The sequence below is a fragment of the Ahaetulla prasina genome, chromosome 1 (assembly GCF_028640845.1).
Source record: "Ahaetulla prasina isolate Xishuangbanna chromosome 1, ASM2864084v1, whole genome shotgun sequence".
Taxonomy (NCBI): Eukaryota; Metazoa; Chordata; class Lepidosauria; order Squamata; family Colubridae; genus Ahaetulla; species Ahaetulla prasina.
In genome coordinates this window covers 352,245,119-352,270,492 of record NC_080539.1, presented here as the reverse complement: position 1 = coordinate 352,270,492, position 25,374 = coordinate 352,245,119, and the positions used below count along the sequence as shown (strand labels likewise).

Genomic DNA, 25,374 nt, shown 5'->3' with positions numbered 1-25,374 from the left:
CTGTCCGGGAGACGCCTGGCAACGGAGGCAGGCGGGCGGACCGGGGGGGGGGTTGTTGCTCCGCAGCTCCCCACCTTGAAGGACCGCGTGCGAGAGACGGCGGCCGCATTGACAGGACGCCGCCGTCGCCAGGAGGGACTGACCTTACGCAGGGCCGGCACGAGGAGCCCCCGCCATTTCTGCCCGTTCTCCTCGCTGAGGAACTCGTAGGGGGGCGGCTGAGGCGGCTGCATAGCCCCTCTTCTTCCTCCCGCGCCTTGGGATGGGATGACGGGGGAGGGGGAGGGGCACCGAGCTGTTCCAAACTGCTTCCCCGGCCCTGCCCGCAGGCCCGGCCAACCGCGGTCACATCCGCGTCTTCCAAGCCGCCGGCCCCGCCGCAAGCCGCAGCAGGCGCCGCCGCCTCTCTACTTTCCCAAGCCTGGGCCGCGGCTGCCTCGGTCTCACGCGCACTGCGCAAACGCAGAGGCCGGCCTAAAGCAACCGGGCAGGGTCCAGTTGCGCACTCTAGCGGCCCGGGAAGAGGACCGGAGGAAGAGGGAGTCGGCCTGTCGGGCAAGTGCCAATGGGAAAAGAAGGCGGCCCCTTCGGATACTCGATGGAGGTGGGGCCGCCGGTTTGCCTTGCTTTTCCCTCAGGATGGCTTTTTGCTCGACAGTCGCTCAAGTGAAGTGCGGGCGGAGAGCGAGTATAGAACCAGGAAAGCCGAGGCTAGTAAGAAATAGGAGGCTTCGTGGTTAGGCGGCCCTTCACGCTTTGCTACCAGAAGCTGCCTCATCCTTTGCCGCACTAATCCTTCGACCGAACTTCTCCTAAAATCACCCTCAGGTACCTTCCAGAGATACTCCCCTAATCTGCTTCCCGTTAGTTATGTTGCCAGAGTATTTTGGAGAGTTGAAGCTCAACACATTTAGGGTTTGCGTTGCCAGTCCATATCTATTTCAAGACAAGGGGAGGAGGGGGATAGGAGTACTTCCAGACTTACAAGATTCTGTTTAATGTAACCTTACAATAACCTAGAATTAATTCATCAGGTTGTGTTTCTACCGGATTGCTCTACCCTACCCTGTAAGTCTGAAAGTACTTTCCCTTCCCCATCTAATTCTTTACAGACCCCAAACAAAGGAGGGAATATTCTGAGCCTCTTGCCCCAATCACATTCCTGCTGTTGGCTAAACTGCCTTTTAAACCCCTTTGCCCTGGCTTCCAAGGTCATTCCCACCTATCAGAAAATGGCTAGAGGTTGAGCCAGGATGGGAGCATCATCATCCATCCTGCCAGACATGATCCAAAAGTGTACCCAATGCTGTTTCTATCCCATGTCTAGGTCTGAATCCTGAATGAAAGGAGTCCAGCTAACTGCTTCATCCAGAGTCCACTAACGCTGCTGCATGACCACCTTCCCCACAACAGTCCCTAAAAAAATTTCCCAGTATGGTGGAATCTAGTGATTCTTGAGGGGAGGGTGAACCAATCCCTCTCTCAAGGATGCACTGAAATATTTTAATCTTTCTACAACAATTTTGATAAACGTAGACTCCAGGTGTAATTCTGATGGGCAGTGACACTAGGCTGGTGGAGTCCAGGAGGAGGGTGTTCTCCGTTGTGACTCCTGCCCTATGGAACATCTTACCCACTGAGGTGAGGTGGGCTCCCACCATTCTGTCCTTTCACAGGACCCTGAAGATCTGGCTCTGCCAGATGGCCTGGGTCCTTAATGGGGGAACATCACATTGGAGGCAATTGTTGAATTAACAGGCAATCCCATCTTTCTTGCTGAACTGCATCTTTCATAATTCCTAGGCAAGAAATGAAGTTGGTAAAGGCTGCCAGAAAATCTGGTGAAAGGAAATTATTAAACAATCAGTTTTGCACTCTACAAACCCATTGTTTTCAACAATTTTCTAAAATATTTCCTTAAAGGCAGTGCTTTTCAATTATTTTCTGTCATGCCCCCCTAGGAAGAAGAAAACATTTTTCGCGCCCCCCGCGCGACTGTAAACACGGGGCTTAGCTTGTTATGACAGTGTTTGCCGAGGTCAAACGCGCCCCCCTTTACGGAGCCTCGCGCCCCCCCTGGGGGGCGTGCCCCACTATTTGAGAAGCACTGCCTTAAGGCAACACTTAAGAATTCGTTAAGGGAAATTATTACTTACCTTTTTGTAAAATCACTTTCTTTAGAAGGCAGTAAGAAGAATAGTTGAAGCTTCAGTTGCTGCCCTTGAATGACAAAAGTGAATTCTATTCCTAGTTCCAAAGGATTGGATATAGAATCTTGCTTAACTATAAGATAAATGATTGGAGCACAGTGTGCAGTGATGTCACAGACCATTTTCTGATGCTTGTAGAACAAAGGCAGTTGGAGTAAGAACAGGAAACCATCATCAGACAAATTACTTGCTAACTCCTTAATCCAGAACTAGCATTTTAACATAAAAGGCCATGATTCCAACTGGCTGTAAATAAGAAATACGCACTCAACATAGATTTATCACTACCTAGAAAATGGTTCAACTTACATCCAAGTCACAGCCCTAATGAAAAGAATTAATCGTTATGAAGTGGGATCAGAAAAGGTAGCACTTATGTTTCTTTTACATGTAGCTTTTTAAAAGAAAACAGCTTGGTTCAGAAGGGAGATTTGGCTTGCTGATGCTGCAAAAGCTGGTACTTCAGGGCCTCAGAATTAATTTAGCAATTTTGCTAAAAGAAAAGCTGAGTGATTTTAAAATTGTACTTGCCCAGATAAATCCTGGGAATGAGGAAATACTCAATTTGGAGAATCTGGAACCTACTTCTAACACAAATGAGGATTATACTCAGATCAGTCACTATCAGAAAAGTGGATATTCTGTGCAAATAATGGAACAAGAACCTAGAAAGGTTTCTAAAAAAAATGTGGTAGACAAGACTTTGCAAACAGATAGCAAAGTGAGCATTTTTAGACGAAAAGAAATAATGGATGAAAGTGAGCAGACAAATATTTCTGCAAGGACAAGTAGTGTAACATCTCTTAAGAAACAATTACAGTCTAACAGCCCTCAACTCCAAGACCAAGAATCCTGTTGTAATCATCAGCAGCCTGTTGCTTGCCAGCCTTTACAAACCCCAAAGTCTTTTCAAGAGGGCTTTGAACAGGAGATTATTTTTCCTGAAGAGACAGAAATAAAAAAAACTTGCGTGCAAGATGGAACCGAACAAGTAGAAAAGTATAATAGTCAGCAAATAAAGACACAAGTCACACACCATGGTAGCCAAGATATAAATAGACTGGAATCTCACCACAGCAGCAAGCAAGCCATTTGTGTTCCAAATCTATCAAACAAAACATTTTCTCAGGGACAGCCTTTGAACAAAGAAAGGATTTGCATTTGTGAAAGAACAGAACAGAGGATATCTAGCCATCAGCAAACCAGTATTGTTTGGGGCCCAGAAACACTTGCAGAACTTTTACTACCTTTTCATCAATCCATAATAAGAAACAATTCAGAAAAAGAAACATTAAACACTGAAGCATTGTTAACATTTTCTGAGGCTTCTGAAATGAAACCTGCGTTACAAGAATCTCAACATAGTACGCAACAGCTACAGGGGCAAGAATTAGAACAAATTTCTCAAAGGCATAATATAGTACAAGAATCTTGTCACTGTATGCAGCAGCCAGAGGGACAAAAATCAGGCAGGGATAGTCAGTCTGTGGGTGTACAAGACCCTCAGTACAGTATTCAACAGCCAGAAGGGCAAGAATCAAGGCGAGGTAGTCAATCTGTTGCAGTACAAGAATCTTGGCATGATATTCAACAGCCAGAGGAGCAAGAATCCAGGCAAGATAGTCGATCTGTTGCAGTACAAGAATCTTGGCATGGTATTCAACAGCCAGAGGGGCAAGAATCAAGGCGAGGTAGTCGATCTGTTGCAGTACAAGAATCTCGGCACAGTATTCAACAGCCAGAGGAGCAAGAATCCAGACGAAGTAGTCGATCTGTTGCAGTACAAGAATCTTGGCATGGTATTCAAAAGCAACAGGGGCAAGAATCAAAGCGAGCTAGTCAACAAGGTACAGAACAAGAATTTCAGGACATTAATAAAAAGTCAGAGGGACAAGAATCAAAGCAAGATAGTCAACAGCCTGCAGTACCAGAATCCCAATATAATATCAAAGAGCCAAAACAAGTAGGAACAGAAAAAACAAAATCAGAGGGAAAAAAACCAAAGCGACGTAGAAAAATACGGAAAATTAAAATTGACCAAGCTCAGCAGACAGATAGTGTTCAGAGTCTGAAAAGAGAGTTGCTTGAAAAAAGTTTACAGACTGATACGGTTAGCATTGGAAACATTAGAACACAATTAGGAATGCAAGAATCTCGCCATGATAGTCATCAGTATGACTTGCAAAAAACAGGTAAGCCTGTTATTTCAGATCTTTGCATTGATAGTCTGCCACAAAAACAGCACGATTTTCTCCAAGGAAGCAAGCCAATCGACATTCAAGAACTTCGCACTTGCAGTCTACCAGCCAATTTACCAGACACTCTCCATGATAGCCAGCAAAGTGAAGTGCAAGAATTTCGACACAGTAGTCTCCCTATTGAAGATCGGCAAGTTCATCACAACAGACCATCAGCTGGGTTAAAAGAATTTGAACACGATAGCCATCAATTAAAAAAAAAAGATGATCAGAGTGATATGTTATTTGAACTAAAGCAAAAATCACACTATGGTAGCCTAGGGACAGAAAACAAGATTGATGATGCAAAGGAGCCCCATGGGACTATCACTTCTGAGAATAGGACAATGCCACTGAAACAAAAGATGTCATTTGGTCAACAGACATACAGCATCATTTCACTGGAGGAAACTACTTGGTTAAACCGAAGATCTGGCAAATTAATGCAAAACCAGAGTCAACAGACTAATGATAGTTGGCTTCAGAATTATAGAGAGAAAAAACAGAAACTTGCCAGTAAAGAAGCATTATCAAAAAGTAATGAGCCCAGGGTTCAAAAATCTCAAAGAATTAGTTCAGAGTCAGGGACTAATGAACAGTATACTGCACTTGAGACCAGAAGAAGTAGAGAACAGGCTGCTGTGCTTGAGTCCCATGAGCACAGCAAGCACTCCCCAAGTTTAGAATCCCAAAGAAGCAGCAAACAGCCTATAACCCTTGAAACTGAAAAAACAAGTGTACTGCCTGCTATATCAGACTCTTGGAAAGGTAAACAATCTTTTGTTCCAAAATCTCAAACAAATGGTGAACAGTTTGCCATGCTTTATTCCCAGAAGGATGGTGGCCAGGTCATCATTCCAGAATATCAAAGAGGTAGCAACAAATCCATGATCTCAGAGTTTGGGGAAAGTACAGAGGTGTCTGCTACCACAAAATTCCAAAAAGGCAATGAAGAGCCCACTTTAACTGAATCCCCAAAGGCCACTGATTACCCAACTCCTCCTAACTCCCAAAGGAGCAGCGAAGAAACTCTCTTTCCTGTATCTGAAAAATGTAGTGAAAAATATACAGTGTCTGAAATCTTGAGGACCAGTGAAGAAACTGAGTCCCAGATGATCAATGAGACACCTAACATCATGCAGCTTCACAGGACTAGTGAACAGCTTCTTGCAAGTAAATCAAAAACTAGTGAATTATTTCAGAAATGGGAGGCCAATGAACCATCCTTGCTTAAACCTCAGGGGGCCATGGAATTTTCCAACATGCCCCATTCTCGCAGGGTTAGTGCACCCCCCAATGTATTCCAGTCCCAGAATTCTAGTGAACCACCCAACTTGCCCCAGTCCAGGAGAGCTAGTGAAACACTTGTATCCCATAAGATTCCTGAACCACATCATGTATATGGGTTCCAAAAGGCAGATCTTCGTCCAGTTTCTGAGTCCCAGAGGGACAGTGAACAACCCATTTCTTCAGAGTTTGAAATGGGCAGTGAATATCCCCCTTTGCTTGACTTTCGGAAAGGCAGTGAACAGCCTGCTATTCCAGAATCATCAGAATGCAACAAGCAGCCCATCTGCCCTGAGTCCCAGAAGTTTGATGAACCTACTGTATCTGAATCCCAAAATAATAGTGAACAGCCTATTCCCGAATTCCAAAGAGACAGCGATCACCCATATGAACTTGAACCCCCAAAGAGCAGTGAACAACTTACTGTATCTGAGTCCCAAAAGGATAGCAAACAGCCTGCCATCCCTGAACCCCAAAGAAGCACTGAACCACTGATTGAATCCAAATGCAGGAGGGACAGTGTGAAGCCTGATATATCAGAATCTCAAAGGTGTAGTGAATCACTCATCATGTCCAAATCCCAGACAAATAGTGAACAAGCCATCATGCCTGAGTCTTGGAGTGTAAGTCAGCAATCCACTACATTATTACCTCAATGGGAAAATAAACAACCTGTTGTGGTAGAGGCAGAACATCAGCTGGCTGCAGATAAAGTGAACAAAGTGGCTGAGGATAATACTCTTGAAAGTGACATAAATGATTCAAAACAAAAGTCTTCATGTGCTTCAAAGGCTCAGCAAACTTACAGCATTATTTCAGTTGGAATGAATACCTGGAAAAACAGAAGAACTGGTAAATTAATGATATGTAGTAGTCAACAAACTGAAAGAAGTTGGCTTCAGGAGCATAGAGCAAGAAAACTAAATCTCACACCTAAGGGAAGTTTTGCTAGGAATGCCACACCTAAAGAAAGAAAGACTGAACTTGATAAAATACATCGTGTTGAGGATGACAGAAAGGAAATTATAGCACAGCAAGATACTTGTAAGGACGAGTCTCTGCCTGGGAATCAGATGGAAGCAGCAGCAGCATTGATTAAAGAGAAAGAACTAATATCTTTTGAAAGTAATGAAAAAGAATTGCAGGAGTCCTGCAAAGATGAACCCATTGTGGGAAACCAACAAGAGAAGTTGCTGCAGTCCCAAAGAGGACATTTACAGGAGGATACTTTAATAGATGGAGTTCCAAAGCCTGCGTTATTAGCTTCACAGCTATCTGGCCAAGAGATGGTGATGGTGATATCCAAAGTGGCTGAGGTGGTGGAATATTGCCAACCTTGCCAGCATGCAGATTTGCCATTCCAACAGCCACAGGTGACAACATCCCAACCAGATAGCCAGCAGATAGAAATAGAAGCATCCAAGCAAGTTAGCCAGCAGGCAGTGTTAACAGTATCTCAACAGGCCAGCAAAGAGGCAGAAGTGCCAGAATCCCAACAAGCCACTCAGAAGACAGAAACATCTCAACAAGCTAGCAAACAGATAGAGGTACCAGCATCCCAACAAGCTAACCAGCAGATAGAAACATCTCGACAGGCCAGCAAAGAGACGGAGATGGTAGCAACTCAACAAGCTAGTCAGAAGAGAAAAACTTCTCAACAGGCAGAAGATATATCATCCCAGCAGACCAGTCAACAGCAAGAAATAATTGCCTTTGAACAGGAAGAAGGGATGGCTCTCCAAATAAGCAGCAAATTGGATGTGGAGCAGGAACTCCATCAAGGAAGTAAGCAGTCTGTGAAACATGAATTTCACTATAATGACATCCTTTGGAGCACACCCTCAAATGATACACAGCATTCTTATCAGTCTCCAAGCAGGAGTACCCTTGACAGTTCATCATCATATGTAGAGGGAGAAGATAAAGCTCTGCAGACATACAGCAGAATTTCTCTAGAAAATGGTGTCTGGCTAAACAGAAAAACTGGAAAAGTACTGATAAATCATAGCCAGCAGACACGTTTGAGCTTGCTTAGTAAAACAGCTTTGGAGAACAGTGGAAATTCTGCAGGTCGTCCCAAACCACCCATATCTGACATGAAATTGAGTGAAGCAAAATTTGATCAGAAAACCTCTAGTAGCAATAGACTATCTGAAACTACTATATCAAATCTCAGCATTCAGCAATCTTGGGATGAAATGCAGAGTATTGATGAAGTTGAGAAAGTGCTAGTTTCTCATATAAGTACAGATGTTTTCAGTACACATTCCTTAGCTTATGTAGAGATGGAATACGACACTGCGCTCACTTATGATTCATTATCCATGCCAAAAGGAAGCTGGATAAATCTTAAAACTGGGAAAGTGCTAGCATCTCATTATCAACAAACAGATGAATCGTCCTTTCAGAAATGTAAGGAAGACATTCAACCAGTTCGGCATCCTAGCTATTCACCTGAGCTGAGTTATTATGATCTGAATGATAGACCAGTAAATGAAGGATCACAACAAACCTGTAGTGATGCAGATAGGGAATCTGAAATGCCTGATGGATAAGATGATTGCTTTGAAGTAATTAAGACTGAGAGATAGACACTTGTGCTATGAAAAAGAAACCTGGAATTTTGGTGGATGGTAGTTGGAGCACACAAGAAAGGAAGATAGTGAAATAAAATAAAAAATGGGGAAAACTGCCTTTGTTGTGGTTCATCTGATTCAGGGATAAATAATTTTTATGGCTCCATACCTCTTCCTCACTATTTTACAGGAGACATGGTAGACTGAAGTTCAGCTCTGTTTACAAATATGCACTCATTATTTCCTAGTTGCAAAGGGATGACTGGCATATCTGAATGAGCCTTTAGTTAAATACCATGATAGAGTTGTTTATTATTATTATTGTTGTTGTTGTTGTATTATTCCATATCACTTCCTATATAAACTAAATTGAAATAAATGTGCCTATTATAAAAGCATGGTATAGAGGACTTTTTGAAGGAAGCTTGAGTATTTTAATATTTAACAAGCATACTATTAATTCTCAAAATTGTTTCCCTTAATTGAATGTGACTGCCTCCATTTAATCAATTAAAATACAATTGACAAATCTACTTACTGAAAACAAGCTCGACAGCCTTTTCTTTTAAATTTCCTATTGGAAATCTTTTATTTATTCTGTTGTAGATTATCAAGCAGAGCATACGACTGTGTAAAATAACTGACATGGCTTAGCTCAGAAATAACCCAAAAATAATGTGATTGGGTTTGTAATCATGATGCTAAGTATGATTGGGTTAATTATGCTTAGAATATTTTGTAAATCATGTTTTAAAACTTTGTGTATAGTGTGAATTCATCCAGCTATGGTTTATTAGATAATCATGATTATACATACCTTGGATTAGTTTGGTGCATCTTATGTCCTGGAAAATGAGCATGTGAGTGAGGCCTTAGCTTGCTTCTTGGCCATGGAAAAATGTGATACTTCTGTCCACTTGTCCTAGCAATGTATTAGTATTCCTTTTAGCTCAGGATTATTTTTAATGAAGAAAAAACTAACTTGTTTTATAAAACAATACTGAAGTTAGTTACTCAATCCGTATTTCTTATTTGTATGAATTTTTGAAATATAGTTTACTCAGTAAAAAACTTAAATTGTATTTTACAATTTGTTAAGTTACTTAGCTGTCAATAGATATTGTGTTATGCTAAAGTATTTTTTTCCCATCAGTTGTAGAAATGGGGTAATGTACAAAAAGCTTTGAGCCATCTGGAATAATGCAAACTTCTTGAAAATGCCCTCTAAATCATATAACTATTGCAGAGCTGTTTTTGCATTCAAAATACAAGCACATCTTTGTATTCAGTAGAAACAAAAATATAGAGAAGAAAATGTACACACTGTCTTAAGACATCCCAGTCAATGCCTCCATACTTCAGGAAAAATGAATCTAAATGAAGATACTGAATTAAAAGATGCACTCTGAATTAAAAGATGTGTCATTGCATTCTTCAGGTGGTGGAAGAATATTCTTTAATCCCATTCCTCATTTTTCTATGTATTTTGGCAATGTATGGCATCTGAACTACTCAAAATAAAGCTTTGGGCCAAAGTTAATTCAATGTAATTTGCTAAATAACATTGTCTTGCATCCAGTCACTGATCTGATACAAACTAATGTAATTACAGATTAAAGTGCCCTGTTCTTTTTGCTTTAGATTTGGGCCAAGTGCAAAAGCAATAATCCCAAAATAAAAAAATCATCACATCCCAAAATATATTTTAAAAAATAACATTCCTTTTGTGATGGGCCAAACTCATTAAGGGCTGTTTCTTGGGCAGCTGCATCCAGAATCCAGAGAATTTTTTGAACAGAAGCGCACAGTTCAATGCCATTTTACACTGAATTCTCTTGAATGTTGATATTTGATTTGCAGAACTTTACTATTAATGCATAGAAACATGCCTTTGAGAGTATCTTGCATGTAAAGGACACATTGGGCTGGATGTGTTTGTCATATCATGGAGGACAAAGAACTTGACTTTTAGATGTATAATTTCCTTCTTTGTATTTTATAAGGCATTATTCATGGAGACTCTGCTTGCCAGCATTGTATTTGATGAATGCCATTCAATATATTTCATAGGGAATATATGAGAGATATTCCAGACTTTACTGTGGAACAACGATGTATAAGAGTTTGTAAGTTTGTGTGTTTGATAAGTCAACGCTAATCACCATGCATAAATGGAAGTTTTCTCCGAGTTATTTTTCACTAATTTTTTCACTAAATTCTGGAACACATGTATCAGTGTAGTTTAATGGTAAGAATTTTATGAAATGATTTAATCCACTAAGATTACCTTTAATTTTCAAAATGAAGAAAATGCAGGTGAATTGTACACAAAACTAGTCTCAGTAGAAATAGTTCTGCTTGTTTTAAAATAAAAATACCCAATAACTTGTATACACCCTGTGATTTAAGAAGCAGTGATGATTATGTCTCTGAATCTTAATACAATCTTTTTTCCCTCTGAGATATACATTGGTGGTAGATTGTAGGTTTTGCTTGACCCAGTCAACAATTAGAAAAAGGATCCTAGGGAACCACTGGTTAGAATAGAAAATGCTGGGTAACAATAATCTGCGTATTGAAAAATTCCTGTATTCTGACATATTTTTGATCTGTATAACTATTTTTTCCTCTCTTCATTGGAATTAGAACCAAAGATGCAGTGAGATTTGCAGCTTGTTTTGTACCGTAGGGTCTCAAAACATTGTAGCTCCACTTTAATTTAAAACTGTAAGATGGGATATTGGGATATTGTTTCACCAATTCCTAAATATATTTTATTTGGACCTTAATTTCTTTAAAATTAAATTTTAAAATCTTGAAAAAGTCAGATAGTAAACTGTTTAATAGCTTAAAGAATTTATAAATATGCTATAAGTGGAATCCTATACATCAAAGAATCCTATAGATGACCAAGGTTCTAAACCACACACGTTTTCGGGAAAGACTATAAACTGCTAGGTTGTGGATTTTCTAATGTCAGAAGCAGGGGTGAAATCCAGCATGTTCTGGAAAACTGGTAGTGGAAATTTTGACCAGTTCAGAGAACTGGTAGTGGAAATTTTGCGTAGATCTGAGAACCGGCAAATACCAACTCTGGCTGGCCCCAGAGTGGGGTGGGAATGGCGATTTTGCAATATCCTTCTCCCAGGAGTGGGGAGGGAATGGTGATTTTGTAGTATCCTTCCCTTGGAGTGGAGTGGGAATGGAAATTTTGAAGAATCCTTCCCCTGTCACGCCCAGCAAGCCACACCCACAGAACCAGTAGTAAAAAAATTTTTGGATTTCACCACTGGTCAGAAGCTGTGTGTTCCATACTTAAAATGGAAATCTCTAGCATAGTGGCAGATAATAATGAAATATGAAATGACATGAAAATAAAATAACATTAAGAACATAAATATTTGCTTCAATTACAGAGACAAATATCACATTCTGAATACCTTCTCGTCTCATTTTATGTGGTGTTAGAGGGGCAGTAGAAAACATTTATTATTTGCTGCCTAACAAGATAACTAGTTTTTGCCAAATAAGCAAAGTAGTTTTCTGTTCATGTAAATCCAAATCTAGATCAAGAAGTCTAGAGTACAGAAATTCTGTTCAGGGCTGCTCAATGCAGAAAGCCTAATTGAAGTATCCCAACAGGTGATTCCACAGTTCCTACCAGAATAAAAACTACTACCCTATCTCATTAGGAATTTCATTACTGAAACATTATTGAAAATTTTTTCTTTATACTCCATCAAATGTGACTTTTGACAATTAACCATTTTTATTTGTTTTGCAGTCTGATGGGATCAAGACCCAGACCAAAAACTTATTGGCAAAAAATTGTACTACGTGAAAATGTTTTTAGAAATTTCTATCTACTTCTGTGTAGCAGGCATTTCGCCTTCTAGGTTTAACTTTCTTGCTTAATAACACACAGCCTCTCGATAATTGGGATGGGAGTGGAATGGTTAGAAAAGGGAAGTCAAGTCTCATGTTTATTACATATACAAGTACTTGACTTAAACAGTTCATTTAGTGACCGTTCAAAGTTGCGATGGTAGTGAAAAAAGTGATTTATGACCATTTTCACACTTGCCACTATTGCAACATCCCCATGGTCACATGTTCAAAATTCAGCCGCTTGGCAATTGGCTCATATTTATGATGGTTGCAGTGTCCCTGGGTCATGTGATCATCTTTTGCAGCCTTCTGACAAGCAAGGTCAATGGGAAAGCCAGATTCACTTAATAACTATGTTCCTAACTTAACAACTGCAGTGATTCACTTAAACAATTCTGGCAAGAAAGGTCATAAAATGGGGCAAAACTCATTTAACAACTACTTTACTTAGCAATGGAAATTTTGGGCTGAATTGTAGTCGTAAATCAAAGACTACCTGTATGGAGATTTTAGTGTTTCAGAAAAAGACGTTTGGAACTTCCAATGATTCTATTTGAAGATGAACAGAAAATAATGTACAGTAGATTAAAATCCAGTTAAAAAGAAACTCATTTAAAATTTCCTTGTTCATCACCCCCACATTTATGCATTGCTTTTTATATTTTATTATTGACTAAAATATAAAGTTCTATATGACTTCTAATTATGGTTTGGATCAATGCTTTTATCTCATCATATTCCATTAACTTTTATTTTAAAAGAATGTACTAAATTCAGTCACATAAATACTGACATGTTTGGGCCATCTAGAAAAGAAAGACTGTATGCATATCAAATCAGGAAATGATCTCTGATTCATTAGCTAGCAATTTAAAGAATGGCCTAATTTCTAGCAATGAGAAAGCAGAAGGAAAAAAAACAACCTAGAGACAAACCATAGAGGCAATATTTACACGGAAAGACAAAAGCCATGTTTTACTACCAGTATTTGGAACCTGCTGTCCTTTTCTTCAATGAGTTTGGTAAGGATAATGCAGTACTTTGCTTCTGGCCAACAGCTACTTGTATTTTTGTCAGCATTCCTTTGCTAAAAATAAAAACTGGAGACCAAAGACGCTTGACTGATACCTTTTTCCTGGAAGTTTACAGCATAACATCTGCTAAAGATGGCATCAGTTATCTTTATAATATCCACTACCTTTCATTAACCAATCAGGTAACATCATCAGTGCACAACTATTCTTTTCTATTGATACTGTGATCGATGGACAGTTTATTGACTCCACTTTTTTTCAGATGATTCTAAGGTTGAAGAAAAGTCTACAACCACATCTCTTGCTTGCTTGAGTATTTTTAAAATGCTAAGCCCATCATTGATTCTTTGTGTAAATAAGAAACAGAAGAACTAGGCAGAACTGGCTCTCTTGGTCTAGTATCCTCCTTATTACTCTAAACAGAACTTTATTCAGATACAAGCCTTAAGGAAGGCTTCCTCTTAAGGAAAAGGAGGAAGATTCTGATTTGCCAATTGCTCTAATGTATAAACACCATTTTCCTTTAACAAAGTAATATGACATTTAATGGATCTTCCTATCCTTTTAAATAGTTTCAGTGCTATGATACTGATCGTGGTCAAGTTTGATGCTTTTGTATAGCAAATTAGTAGGTGATCCCTTTTTCTAATCCTCTGTTTCCAAACAAGAAACAGCCCTTTTCTTTGCCTGTCAGAGTAGCTAAGAGGAAGAGGAGCAAAGAGGCCCAAGTCTCCACCATCAAGTCACAATTCGAATCTCTGCTCTACCTCATTGGCTATCATTTTTGCAATGGCAAGGGAGGAGGTAGCAGCAGGTGAAGGGGCATTCCTGACATGGAGTATTCGAGCAGCAATGTCTCCAGTTCCACTATCAAATACAAAATCATCAATCAAATTCCCACCACTGTCCAAGGCTTGAGCTCTGACTCCAGCAGGTCCTCTGCAAAAAGAAAGACATTAAACATTCAGTATTTAATTGATAAAGGCCCCCTAACCAAAGGGACTTAATATGAGATAACACAATTACTGGACTATCATGGCTGATTATAGAACAGAACAGAACAGAATAAAACTGAGTCATAGATCAATAAAAATTTACATTTTGTAAAACAAATGAAAGTATCCCTTGACATCAGTAACTGTGGCAATCATTTGTGGGCAAAACTTACATATAGCGTAGCACAACTTTGCTACTTTTAGAGAAATAAATTTATCCTGATTGTTTAACAGCTAATATGGTTAATTATATACACTTGATTTTAGCTAATAACTGAGAGACTTATCAAGTTTGTTTCTTTAAATTCAATTACACAAGGGTTCAGGGTTTGCATTTGGTATTTAAGTTGTAAACAAAGGGCTGTATTCCAAAAAAATAGATGGTGTCAGATTAAAAAAACAAAATGGAACCAGGACAAAAAATGATTTTGAGAACTTTGCATTATATTAAAGACATAAAGACCCTTCTTGAGGGAGATGGGTGGTCTAGAAACATGACATATAAATGAAATAAACATATATATAATCAGTGGGTTTGTGAATCGTTCAAGTTTGATTATACAAAATATATACAAATGTAATCGGTTATTACTAATAAATCAGGTTAATTCAAAGATTCAGTTCAAAGGATCAATTCAATTAAAATAATAAAATATACATGTGTGTGGAATGTTTGAATCAAGCAATTTATTTGATTTGATGCATTGATCTGCAAATTCAATCATTGTTTCAACTGGACCTTTGAAATAAAACGTCAGTCCTAATACAGGTAGTCCTCAACTTACAACCATTCATTTAGTGACCGTTCAACATTACCATACTGAAAAGAAGTGAATTATGACCTTGTTCACAAGACTGTTGCAGCATCCCCATGATCACTTGCTCAAACTTCGGATGTTTGGCAACCGGTTCATATTTATGATGGTTGTGGTGTCCTGGGGTCTAATGACCCCCTTTTGCAACTTTCTCACAAGCAAAGTAACTGTGAGGGATTTTGGAGTCCTAGTGGACAACCATTTAGATATGAGCCAGCAGTGTGCTACAGCTGCCAAAAAAGCCAACACATATCTGGGCTGCATAAATAGAATAGAATAGAATCAAGATCACATGAAGGGTTAATACCACTTTATAATGCCTTGGTAAGGCCGCACTGTAACTTTCTTCCTTTATTTAATATCCTCCCTTTATCACATTAAAAATTACCATTTAGCGGCACTTTTTGGAAAGGTTCTGGCAGCTGCGCCCAGGTGTATAGTACAGATAATGTATCCCTGCCTCAAGGTGTCTTCTTAAGTTTAAATTACAAACAAGCTCAACATGGCCAAATCCAGGATTTATTGCCACATAGCAATATGTTTTAGTGTTTTAGGATGGTTTAAAATCTACTTTGCCGTTTAGATGCATACTCTGAAAAAATGGCTCTGGCATATGTAGGCATATAGGCATATTTCTGTACCTGGTCATTAAGCCAAAGACCCAAGCCATTCCCAACCTCAAACCTCAGTAGGTAAGGCATTTCCTCCCCTTCAACTCCCTTCAACTGCCTAATCCCCCTTATTACTGCCCTTTTAGCTGCCCTACATCCTGTCTTGTGGGGCTGCTTGCCATGCTGTGGCTCAAGGGTTCCTTGGCATACTGTGGTTCTGGGCCTGCAAGAAATCTCTAAAATAGGGCCTCAGTGTGCAGCCTCAGTCACTCCATGAAACTGCAGTTTCCTTACCCCAGAGAGACGTGAAGCCACAGCTCAGCCTGGCCCTGCCAGTCACTTTTGCTACCCTGCACTCAGAGGCTCCTGACACCCCGCACTCCACCATCCCAGCTGCATTTCTCCATTTTCTTGCTCCCCCTGCTGACAAAGTATGCCTGGCCTGGATGCTCCACAAAGTGGCTGCCGGTCAAGTGGGGCTTTCTTCCACAAGTCTTGCAAAGAAACCAATGTGCTTGGTCAGCAGGAGCAAGAAAATGGTGAAGGTCAACTGGGGACAACTGTCAGGCACAAAGAACCAATTCCAAATGCAAAGGGTTAAAATTTGCTGATTTATTGCTCCAGCCTAAGCAATCTTCTGAACTAATGGTTTGCACCCTGGTTTCAACATTTCAACAATATTCAAAGGGAGGTTGGACTTTGTTCTCTTGTGACTGCCTAGAGAGTCTAAACCGGGGTAGTCAATCTTTTTATACCTACTGCCCACTTTTGTATCTCTGTTAGTAGTAAAATTTTCTAACCGGCCACCAGTTCCACAGTAATGGTGATTTATAAAGTAGGTTTGGGGGGAGGGGCACCGGCTACCAGCTCTGCTTGTCTGTTACAGCTGGGTGGTGTGGGGGGAGATGCGCCAGCTATTCTGGGAAGAGGCTCTTTTGTTTGCAGTTGCACTATAGCGCCATTTAGTTTTACTTACGTAACATGAACTAAACTTATGCATGGGCGATACAAATAGTATATTTTCAGAAATTTAAATTGTCACGGGGAATTTTATGAAAACCTAATGAAAATGTTTTTAAATAATGCTATGACAATTTTTTAAAAAGTCAATTAAGTTAAAAAAAAGGAAAGTGCTTCAGTATTGGACAAAACCCCAACCGCCCACCATGAAAGCTGGAATGCCCACTAGAGGGCGGTAGGGACCAGGTCGACTACCACTGGTCTAAACTGATTCCTCATTTGATTTCTTCCCTGGCTCTGCCAGTTTCTCTCTTACAATGATGGAGCACAGAATGGCAAGAAATGTGGAGTGCAGAGGACCAGAAGGACACAGATTGGGGAGAGGGGGAGATAAGTGGGAGGGAAATGAGTCATCCCTGTGGTCGTATGGGCAGGTGGGATGCCAAGTGACCAAACTTTAATCACATGACTGCAGGGTCAGTGCAACAGCCGTTAACTTCAAGGAATAAGAACCAGTCATTCTGTGCCACCATAACTTCAAACAGTTGCTGAACAAATGGTTATAACTCATGGAGTACATCTATTTGACTAAGAAACAGAGGGGAAATATGCACCATAATTTTGAATCTCATGGGAGTAGCAGAAAAGAGGAGAGGCAGCTATGTTGGACTAGTTTTCATCAAATGCCTTTTTCTGGTGTGACTTCTTTATCATGGAGCTGTTTCTTCAAAATTCTTAAACGTATTCAACCAAGGTGGGGGGGAAATCCATTCTAGACATCTCAGCAATTTTTTTTTTTACCTCTGAATATCATTGATGGTAACTTCAGGGATGATTCTTTGCAGCTGCTTCAATTGGGCATTTAGAAAACATGCTCTGTACATTTCACCCATCCCATATGAAAAATTCTTTAGCACTAGTTTCCATAAGCCACTGGGAGAAAAAAAGAGAGCAGTTTATTGCGAACTGGTTGGCTCAGGTTAAATTCTCTCATCGTCCATAATTGTATAAACTCTAAGGAGAGCTTGGAAAACATCAATATATAAATATAGTAAATAAATGTATATGTCTGTGTGTGTTGACAGATCAGATGCAAACAACTAAAAGTACAAACTAATAATCACATCCCAATTACACTGAAGGAATGAAATCAGTAGTAACAAAGTCATTTTAATGCTGTAGCTAAGAAATACTGCACTGGGATTAATATATGTCAACTTGATTTAAGTCTTTAATTATTCTGCTGGTTTTCACTTTACATATCTGATTAAGTACATTTTTACATTGTTGAGATGCCCTAAAATTGGTTATTTTTCTAATTGCTTTGAATAAAAATATGATTTTAGTTCATTTTTATCTAGTAAAACATTTTTATTTTTGTTAAATAAATAAGCAATCTTATCATTTTTTTTGTTTTTCGCCTGCCACTTATGTTTCTTCAGATGATAGAAATGGTTCTACTGAACTATCAGTTTTTATAGGGTCAATATTTGCATTTGCTTTTTCTCCCAACATTCCTAAACACAATATTACTTACAAAATGAATCTGCACTACTATTAATCGTTTCATAGTTCCCATCACCAATCTCTTTCCACTTATGACTGTATGACTATAACTTGTTGCTGGCAATCCTTATGATTTATATTGATATATTGATCATCAATTGTGTTGTAAATGTTGTACCTTGATGAACGTATCTTTTCTTTTATGTACACTGAGAGCATATGCACCAAGACAAATTCCTTGTGTGTCCAATCACACTTGGCCAATAAAATTCTATTCTATTCTATTCTATTCTAAATGAATTGAACCATACTCTCAGTCCTCTCCTACATTTCCCACTGCAAGCAATAGAAGGCTTCTTGCAATGCTCACGAATACTCAAGTAACAGAAAAACGAGAGTGGGCATACTAATTGGAAAAGATTACCTGTAAGCAGCTGCATCTATAAAATCTTGAATGCTAAAGTCATAAAATCTGTAGCCCTCTCGTTTAAATGCAAGGACTGCATTAGGCCCAAGCCAGACACTACCATCCATCCGTGGGGTAAAATGAATGCCCAAAAAGGGGAAACGGGGATCAGGTACCTGTCATATCAAAACACACGGAACATGTCCTAAATCAAAATTTATTTGAGGTAGGAAAGTACTGAATGTCTGTATCACCTATGCACAAACTATAAAGCAGTTAAACAAAACAGTTCCCATTTAATTGTATAGAGATATGGAGAATAAATGGAGTCTATTTTCCAAAGAGATAGTGGCTCTTTTTTCATTGGATATGTTTAAACAGAAGTGAGATGGCCACCTACCATTGTATAAACTCTAAGGAATGCTTGGAAAACATCAATATAGACTTGGATTCCTGCATGAATCAAGGTGTTGGAATCAAGGCCTAAGTGGCCCATTTCAATTACACATAACAATTTTTTTAAAAGGATTTTTTTAAAGAAAGGCAGAGTAAAGGAAAATATGTGGCAGTGATCTGGAAATGGAACTGAGACACTTTGCAGGCTATTAAAGTTTAAAGAACTTTTTGCAATAATAGTAATCCCTAAAATCCCTCAGGCTTTACTTCCTTCCGACCAATAAGTGAAAGTACTGAAAAATGATATACCGGATAAATGTTTCCTCTAACTAAATAGCACTTCTCTGGCTTCAGCACCAAATAATCTCCACGAAAAGGCACAATGCGGGGCTCTGGGTCACAGCCACTGATCTGGGAGAGTCTATCTGAGTAAAGTCCTGCACAGGACACAAGATGTCGGCATCGGATTTCTTTCCCCTGTGACAAAAGGAGCACAAATTTACCTCAGCTATAATATACCTAACACAATCTCAAAAGTAAATAATTCCCAAAGATATTTCCTCTGTGTTCCATTTCCTCCAATGCTGCTCCTTATGTCTGAACTGACCTAAAACCAGGACAGGAAGGGATTTTTTTTGCTCTGAAATAGAAGCTCAAATCAAAGATAGGTCTTTTGGGAATAGAAATAACTTTTGGAGAAAGCTAGTCTGGCCAAACAAATGATACCTTAGCCCTTGATGGCGAATCTATGGCATTTAGAGCCCTCTCTGTGGGCCTGTGCGCCGTCACCAGCTGTTCTTCTGGTTTCCGATGTGCCGGCTAGCTGGTCTTTGCGGGCACTGGAGTGCCAGAAAACAGCCTGAAAAATGGCCAAAATGGCTGTTTTTCTGGCCATTTTCCAGGGCCTTTTCTGGGCCTTTTCCAGGCAGTTTTCCAGGCCATTTTTTGGGCCAAAAATGTTTTTGGCCATTTTCTGGCCCGTTTTTTGGCCATTTTCCGGGCCAAAAACAGCCTCGAAAATGGCCAAGAAAACAGCCTGAAAATGGGCAAAAAACCAGCCAAAAATGTGCATGCTGGCTAGCTGGTCTTCAGGTTTCCGGTGCTCCTGTGCGCATGCATGCACATTCCGGTTTGGGTACTTGGTGCCTGAAAAGTTCACCATCACTGCCTTAGCCAATGGAAAAGGCCAGATGTCCAGCAACTCCACATGACATTTGATACTTGCATTTGAAGTCAGAGCTTTTCGGGGAATGAGAAGCTTTAAGCAATTAATGAACAGGCACAGTTAGAACTTTATATTTTTGTAAAAACTACTAGAACTGCCTTTGTAATGCTTTGTAATATGGTTATTATGTTTATCAAATATTTTCAGATATTAAAAATTATGTTTGCTTTTCTATATAGAAAGGTTAAGGAAAACCTCCATCAACTATTTTTTAGTATGTATTTGTCATTTAAGTAGAGGTCTCCAACCTTGGCAACTTTAAGCATCGCGGACTTCAACTCCCAGAATTCCCTTGAAGTCTGCCAGGCTTAAAATTGCCAAGGTTGGAGACCTCTGATTTAAGTAACCTAAACATTACACTCTTCTTTTCCCTCAACCTTGAATGCTCTTTTGTCTATTAATTCAGTTCACAGATTTCCTTACTGATGAACTTGGAAGATGTATTGAAAATGAAAGCACAGATGGCTGAAAAATAACATACACAGGTATAATAACCTTCATTTTTTTATATCAAAGTTATGTTCAAAGACCTTGGAATATATTTCTGTTATTATATAAAGCAGATGCTGATGGTGCTTTGTTAATAAATTATTAATCAATTCTGTATAGGCATCACTGTATATGTCATTTTTACCTTAATATTCTACATCTTCCTGGGTTTTTTTTGCTGCAAAAACTCTGTGAATTAAACTAATATACAAATCAGCATTCTAAGCTGAGTATAATATAAAAATAACTAAAGTATTAACTTACTAAAGCAGCAGTTAAGGTAAAAATCTTTTTTATGTTTATTTATTTATTTATTTATTTATTCAAATTTGTATACCGCCCTATCTCCCGAAGGACTCAGGGCGGTTCACAGGCACATAAAACATTTATATACAGTTAAAATAACTATTAAAAAACTTATTCTAATGCCAAATATTAAAAATAAAATCTTAAAACCAAATTTAAACCCCTGTAAATTTAAAAATCTATAAATTTAAAATCTAAATTTAAAATCTAAAATCTAAGCCAGTCCTGCACAGATGAATAAATGCGTCTTAAGCTCGCGACGGAAGGACAGAGGAAGGTTTAGTAAGTAAAAAAAATACCAGAAGTCCCAATATATGTATTCAAAAAATTGAAAGGAATGATTCTTACCTCTGAATTTCTAACAACAACTGGATATTTCATCCCTACAAATAATAAGATGAAATGAATTTAAATGGGTTATGAAGCAATTGTTTTATCTCTTGTGCAAAACTAAAACCCAAATGATAGTTTCTGAAGAAAAAGTGGGCTCATCTTAGAATAACTTTATTGTAACTTTAAATGTACACTAATCAGCGTACATTTAAATGAAATTTCATTGCTTACAACTCTCAAAGGGTCACCACCTCCAATATGCACTACATAAACATGACAAAAAACCCCTATGCATATAGACACACAGAAACTTCTATGATATGACACTTCTATGATATGACACAGAGAAACAACATAGTCTATTTTGGATGTACATGGTGAGAAAAATGAATCTTGCGAGTTTACCAGAAGGATGATGGCATAGGGAATAAAGCCGTTCCAGAATCTGATAGTCCTGCTAAAAATACTTTAAAAATACTCCCCAAAGGGGGAACAATAGAAACAGACCATGAACTGGGCATGTGGGGTCTCTAACAATGCTTCGAGCTCTAAGCACACAGTACTTACAAGCAGTATCCTGAATAATGGGAAGCGATGATCTTCTCAGCTGTTCTTACCACTCTCTGTATGGACCTTCTATCTGAAAGCCATTTTCTTTTTCTTATTGCAGAAGCATCTGTTCTGACCCAGCTCCTCAAACATGATAAACCCTCTGACGTGAATTCAAAATAATTCCATTATTAGGAATGTCAGCAGCCCCGGCAAAAAATTTCTCTTGCAGACTAACAAGTCTGGCTGGCCAGAAGATGAATAGTTGTCTGCCACACCTATTTATCTTTGCCCCCTGCCTTTTATCCCCAGAGCTATGGTGGGGTCTCGTTAGCAGTGGTGGCTCTTCCTTCTCCAGGATCGGCCCACGGCTTTCCACTGCTCTCCCTTTCTCTGCCTTCTGGCCACACGTCAGGCAGGCACTGGACCCAGCTGTTCCTCTTCTTCTTCATCAACCACCTCCAGACCTGGGGGCTGTTGACTCTCCATCTGAGGGCTGACAGATGGCCCAGGCTCTGCCCCATCTCTCTCGCTTTGCCAGCTCCATTCCCTCTTCCCCCTCGGAGCTTTCAGGTTGCCCTGATCCTGACCCTGACTCCCATGCCGCCTCCTCCTCCTCTGATTCGGCTGCTGGAGGGGCCGACAGGCCACAACAGCATCTTAAGATGCTAGCACAGGGGAAAAAAAACCTTGACTTCTTTGTAATACAGTATATATTTTTAAGCATGTTTAATGTCCATAAAAAACTTGTGTTTCTTTTCTCAGCCTTTGTTTAGTTTGAGTTCCATTCAGTCCTTCTCATAAAACACTGAGTGTATTTTGAACAGCATTTTAAAATTAAGTCATTTTAAATAGCATGCAATAGGTTGAAAAAAAGGATCTGACTACACAATTCCTAATAATCCAAAAATAGGGACTATAGGAATATAAATTATCAACTCTCCTTTGAATCAAACTTGAATCCAGATGACTTATGGACACATCCATGTAGTTTGCTTGGCAACCAGCTTGAAATGCTACCAGCTCACACCAATTCAGGTGAACCAGTAGTAATAAAAGCTACTGGTTCGGGTGAACTGGTAGTAAAAAAATGCTACCAGTTGATCTAAACTGGTATTTCTGATGATCAGCTGTACCACACGATTTAGATTCGCTTATTTAAATCCTGCTTTCTAGCAAATCTAAATCGCAAGGCACAGCTGATCACCCCCCTCGCGTTCTACTTACTTTCTTAAGCCTTTTTCCATATGAAGCATGCGTTTGTTGTGCAGTGTGCATGCTCAGTGTTTGGTGTGCAGTGCGCATGTGCGTGAGTTTGGTGTGCACCATGCATGCACGGGCAGTGAACGGGTGGCAAATCGCGGAGGATTTCACCATTTTGGCAACAATACCTTTGAAATACAGCTACCCTTCAAAAAGACCTTGACTTTGTATCTGAATGGTCTAAAACTTGGCAACTCCAAATCTCAACCAGCAAATGCTCAGTCTTATATATTGGAAAAAAGAACCCAAACACTAAGTACAAGCTTGATGGACATTACCTTACAGATGACCCCCACCCTGTTAAAGACCTTGGAGTTTTCATATCAAATGATCTAAGTGCCAAAGCCCACTGCAACTACATAGCAAAAAAGGCTTTAAGAGTTGTAAACCTAATCTTACGTAGCTTCTTCTCCAGAAACACTACACTACTAACCAGAGCTTATAAAACATTTGCTAGACCAATTCTTGAATACAGCTCACCTGTTTGGAACCCATACCACATTTCAGACATCAATACAATTGAACGTGTCCAGAAATATTTTACAAGAAGAGTTCTCCACTCCTCTAAATACAACAAAATACCTTATGCCACCAGACTTGAAATCCTGGGTTTAGAAAATTTAGAAATCCGCCGCCTTCGACATCACCTGAGTTTAACTCATAGAATCGTCCATTACAATGTCCTTCCTGTCGAAGACTACTTCAGCTTCAATTGCAACAATACACGAGCACACAATAGATTTAAACTTAATGTTAACCGCTCCAATCTTGATGGCATAAAATATGACTTCAGTAACAGAGTTGTTAATACTTGGAATACACTACCTGACTCTGTAGTCTCTTCCCAAAATCCCCAAAGCTTCAACCAAAAACTGTCTACTATTGACCTCACCGCCAACTGCATTTTGCTCTCCCCTTATTCTATCTCTCTTCCTGCCTGTTTACCCTAATAATATCTATATTACTAGGTATCTTTTGGCAAAAGTAGTCAGAAAATATTTTCTTCTGAATTCTGGGGGTGATGAAACATAAAACAACTTTTTCTTGCTAAATTCTATTTTAGTAAAAGGATTTAAAGTATAGATTTCAAACCAAGTAGCAGACTAATTGTAATGGCTTCTAAAATATATTTGTTATTCTTTATTAAATTACAAGGAAAAAAGTTCAATTGTCCTTTTTTCTAGGTATAACCCTTTAGGATATGAATGAGTCTTTAGGATATGAATGAGTTCTAAAGTAAAATTTAGTATCTATCAAATTTATAGCAATTTTTGAAAAAGTTCTGGAAAGGTATCCTATAATACAGTCATCTGAACCGTAACACTTATTCGAAGCAACTTAAGAGTTAAAGGCAATTTCAACCTGCAAGATCTTTAAATGCATAGAAAATTCAGTCTGTGTGCATGGACTCTGCTAAGCCAGGATTTTTTTAAACCTTGGTTTATTGCACATGGTATATTGGGCTGGTTCGTACACACTAAGGTCAAATGAAATAAACTTCGTTGTAGCTTAAATTTGTGTCTGCCTAAAGGCCATTCTGGATTTTGCATGGCATATCAAAGATGTATTCTAAAAATAGAAAAAGCCAACTTTTGCTTTTTGAAGAATTTTAGGAGATGAAATAGGTCCCTTAAGACAGGGGCTGGGGCTGCAAGGGGAATTGCTGGTGGACACACTCTTGGGAACACCATCTTAATACATGTTCAGTTTAAGGTCTGCATATTACAGTGAATCCTGAGAGGAAAATTCCAAAGAACACTGGGGAAGAGACAACTATAAAGGTGTCAGAAACGAATGATTTACTATAAATTACCTTCTTTACTTCCTTCAGCACTTTCCTTTGCCATATCCATGTGATCCACCTCAAACTCTGTCCATACAGTACCTCCAGCTGTCTGAAAATCTTCAGCATAGGCTAGGGCCACCTGCCTGTAGTTCACAATGCCGGTGTATGGGGAATCCAGAGCCATCAACCCCTGAAAAGGTGGACGCAGGGACAACACATCTGTTCACAGGGTCAATATTGAAAGAACAAAGAAGACACAAAGGGGCCATTTGAATCAATGGAACTTTCAGCAAGGCAGCCTACATGCTTATTAGGTCTACGTGCTTACTCAAGATAGTGCTGCTTATCGGCAAGGAATGACAGGAGGACAATTTCAAGCACATGGAAGTGATGCTTGACTAATATTTGCCAAAATGGATTGTTCAAGAAAACTTTAGAACAGGACCATCTGACATTCCCAGTGCAATTATTGATACCATTCCTACCTTTGGAACCAACAATT

The 25,374-nt window shown here is 39.3% G+C and overlaps 2 protein-coding genes and 1 long non-coding RNA gene across 3 annotated transcripts in view; 1 reads left to right on the top strand and 2 right to left on the bottom strand.

Annotated features, from left to right (window-relative positions):
• SOS2 (SOS Ras/Rho guanine nucleotide exchange factor 2) overlaps positions 1–566 on the bottom strand; it is a 45,367-nt gene extending 44,801 nt beyond the window's left edge. The window contains exon 1 of the mRNA XM_058163108.1: positions 144–566. Within this exon, the coding sequence (XP_058019091.1) occupies positions 144–233 (90 nt within the window). The 5' untranslated portion in view covers positions 234–566. The remainder of the gene's footprint in view (positions 1–143) is intronic.
• LOC131188116 (uncharacterized) overlaps positions 1–25,374 on the top strand; it is a 29,773-nt gene that overhangs the window by 2,843 nt on the left and 1,556 nt on the right. The window contains exon 2 of the long non-coding RNA XR_009152722.1: positions 20,553–20,631. This is a non-coding gene — a long non-coding RNA (uncharacterized LOC131188116). The remainder of the gene's footprint in view (positions 1–20,552; positions 20,632–25,374) is intronic.
• The window catches only part of L2HGDH (L-2-hydroxyglutarate dehydrogenase), a 19,296-nt gene continuing 5,056 nt past the window's right edge, over positions 11,135–25,374 (bottom strand). Inside the window, exons 5-10 of the mRNA XM_058163110.1 lie at positions 24,900–25,062; positions 21,290–21,324; positions 19,231–19,398; positions 18,544–18,701; positions 17,415–17,546; positions 11,135–14,171 (exon numbers count right to left, since the gene is read on the bottom strand). Coding sequence (XP_058019093.1) covers positions 13,976–14,171; positions 17,415–17,546; positions 18,544–18,701; positions 19,231–19,398; positions 21,290–21,324; positions 24,900–25,062 — 852 coding nt within the window. The 3' untranslated portion in view covers positions 11,135–13,975. The remainder of the gene's footprint in view (positions 14,172–17,414; positions 17,547–18,543; positions 18,702–19,230; positions 19,399–21,289; positions 21,325–24,899; positions 25,063–25,374) is intronic.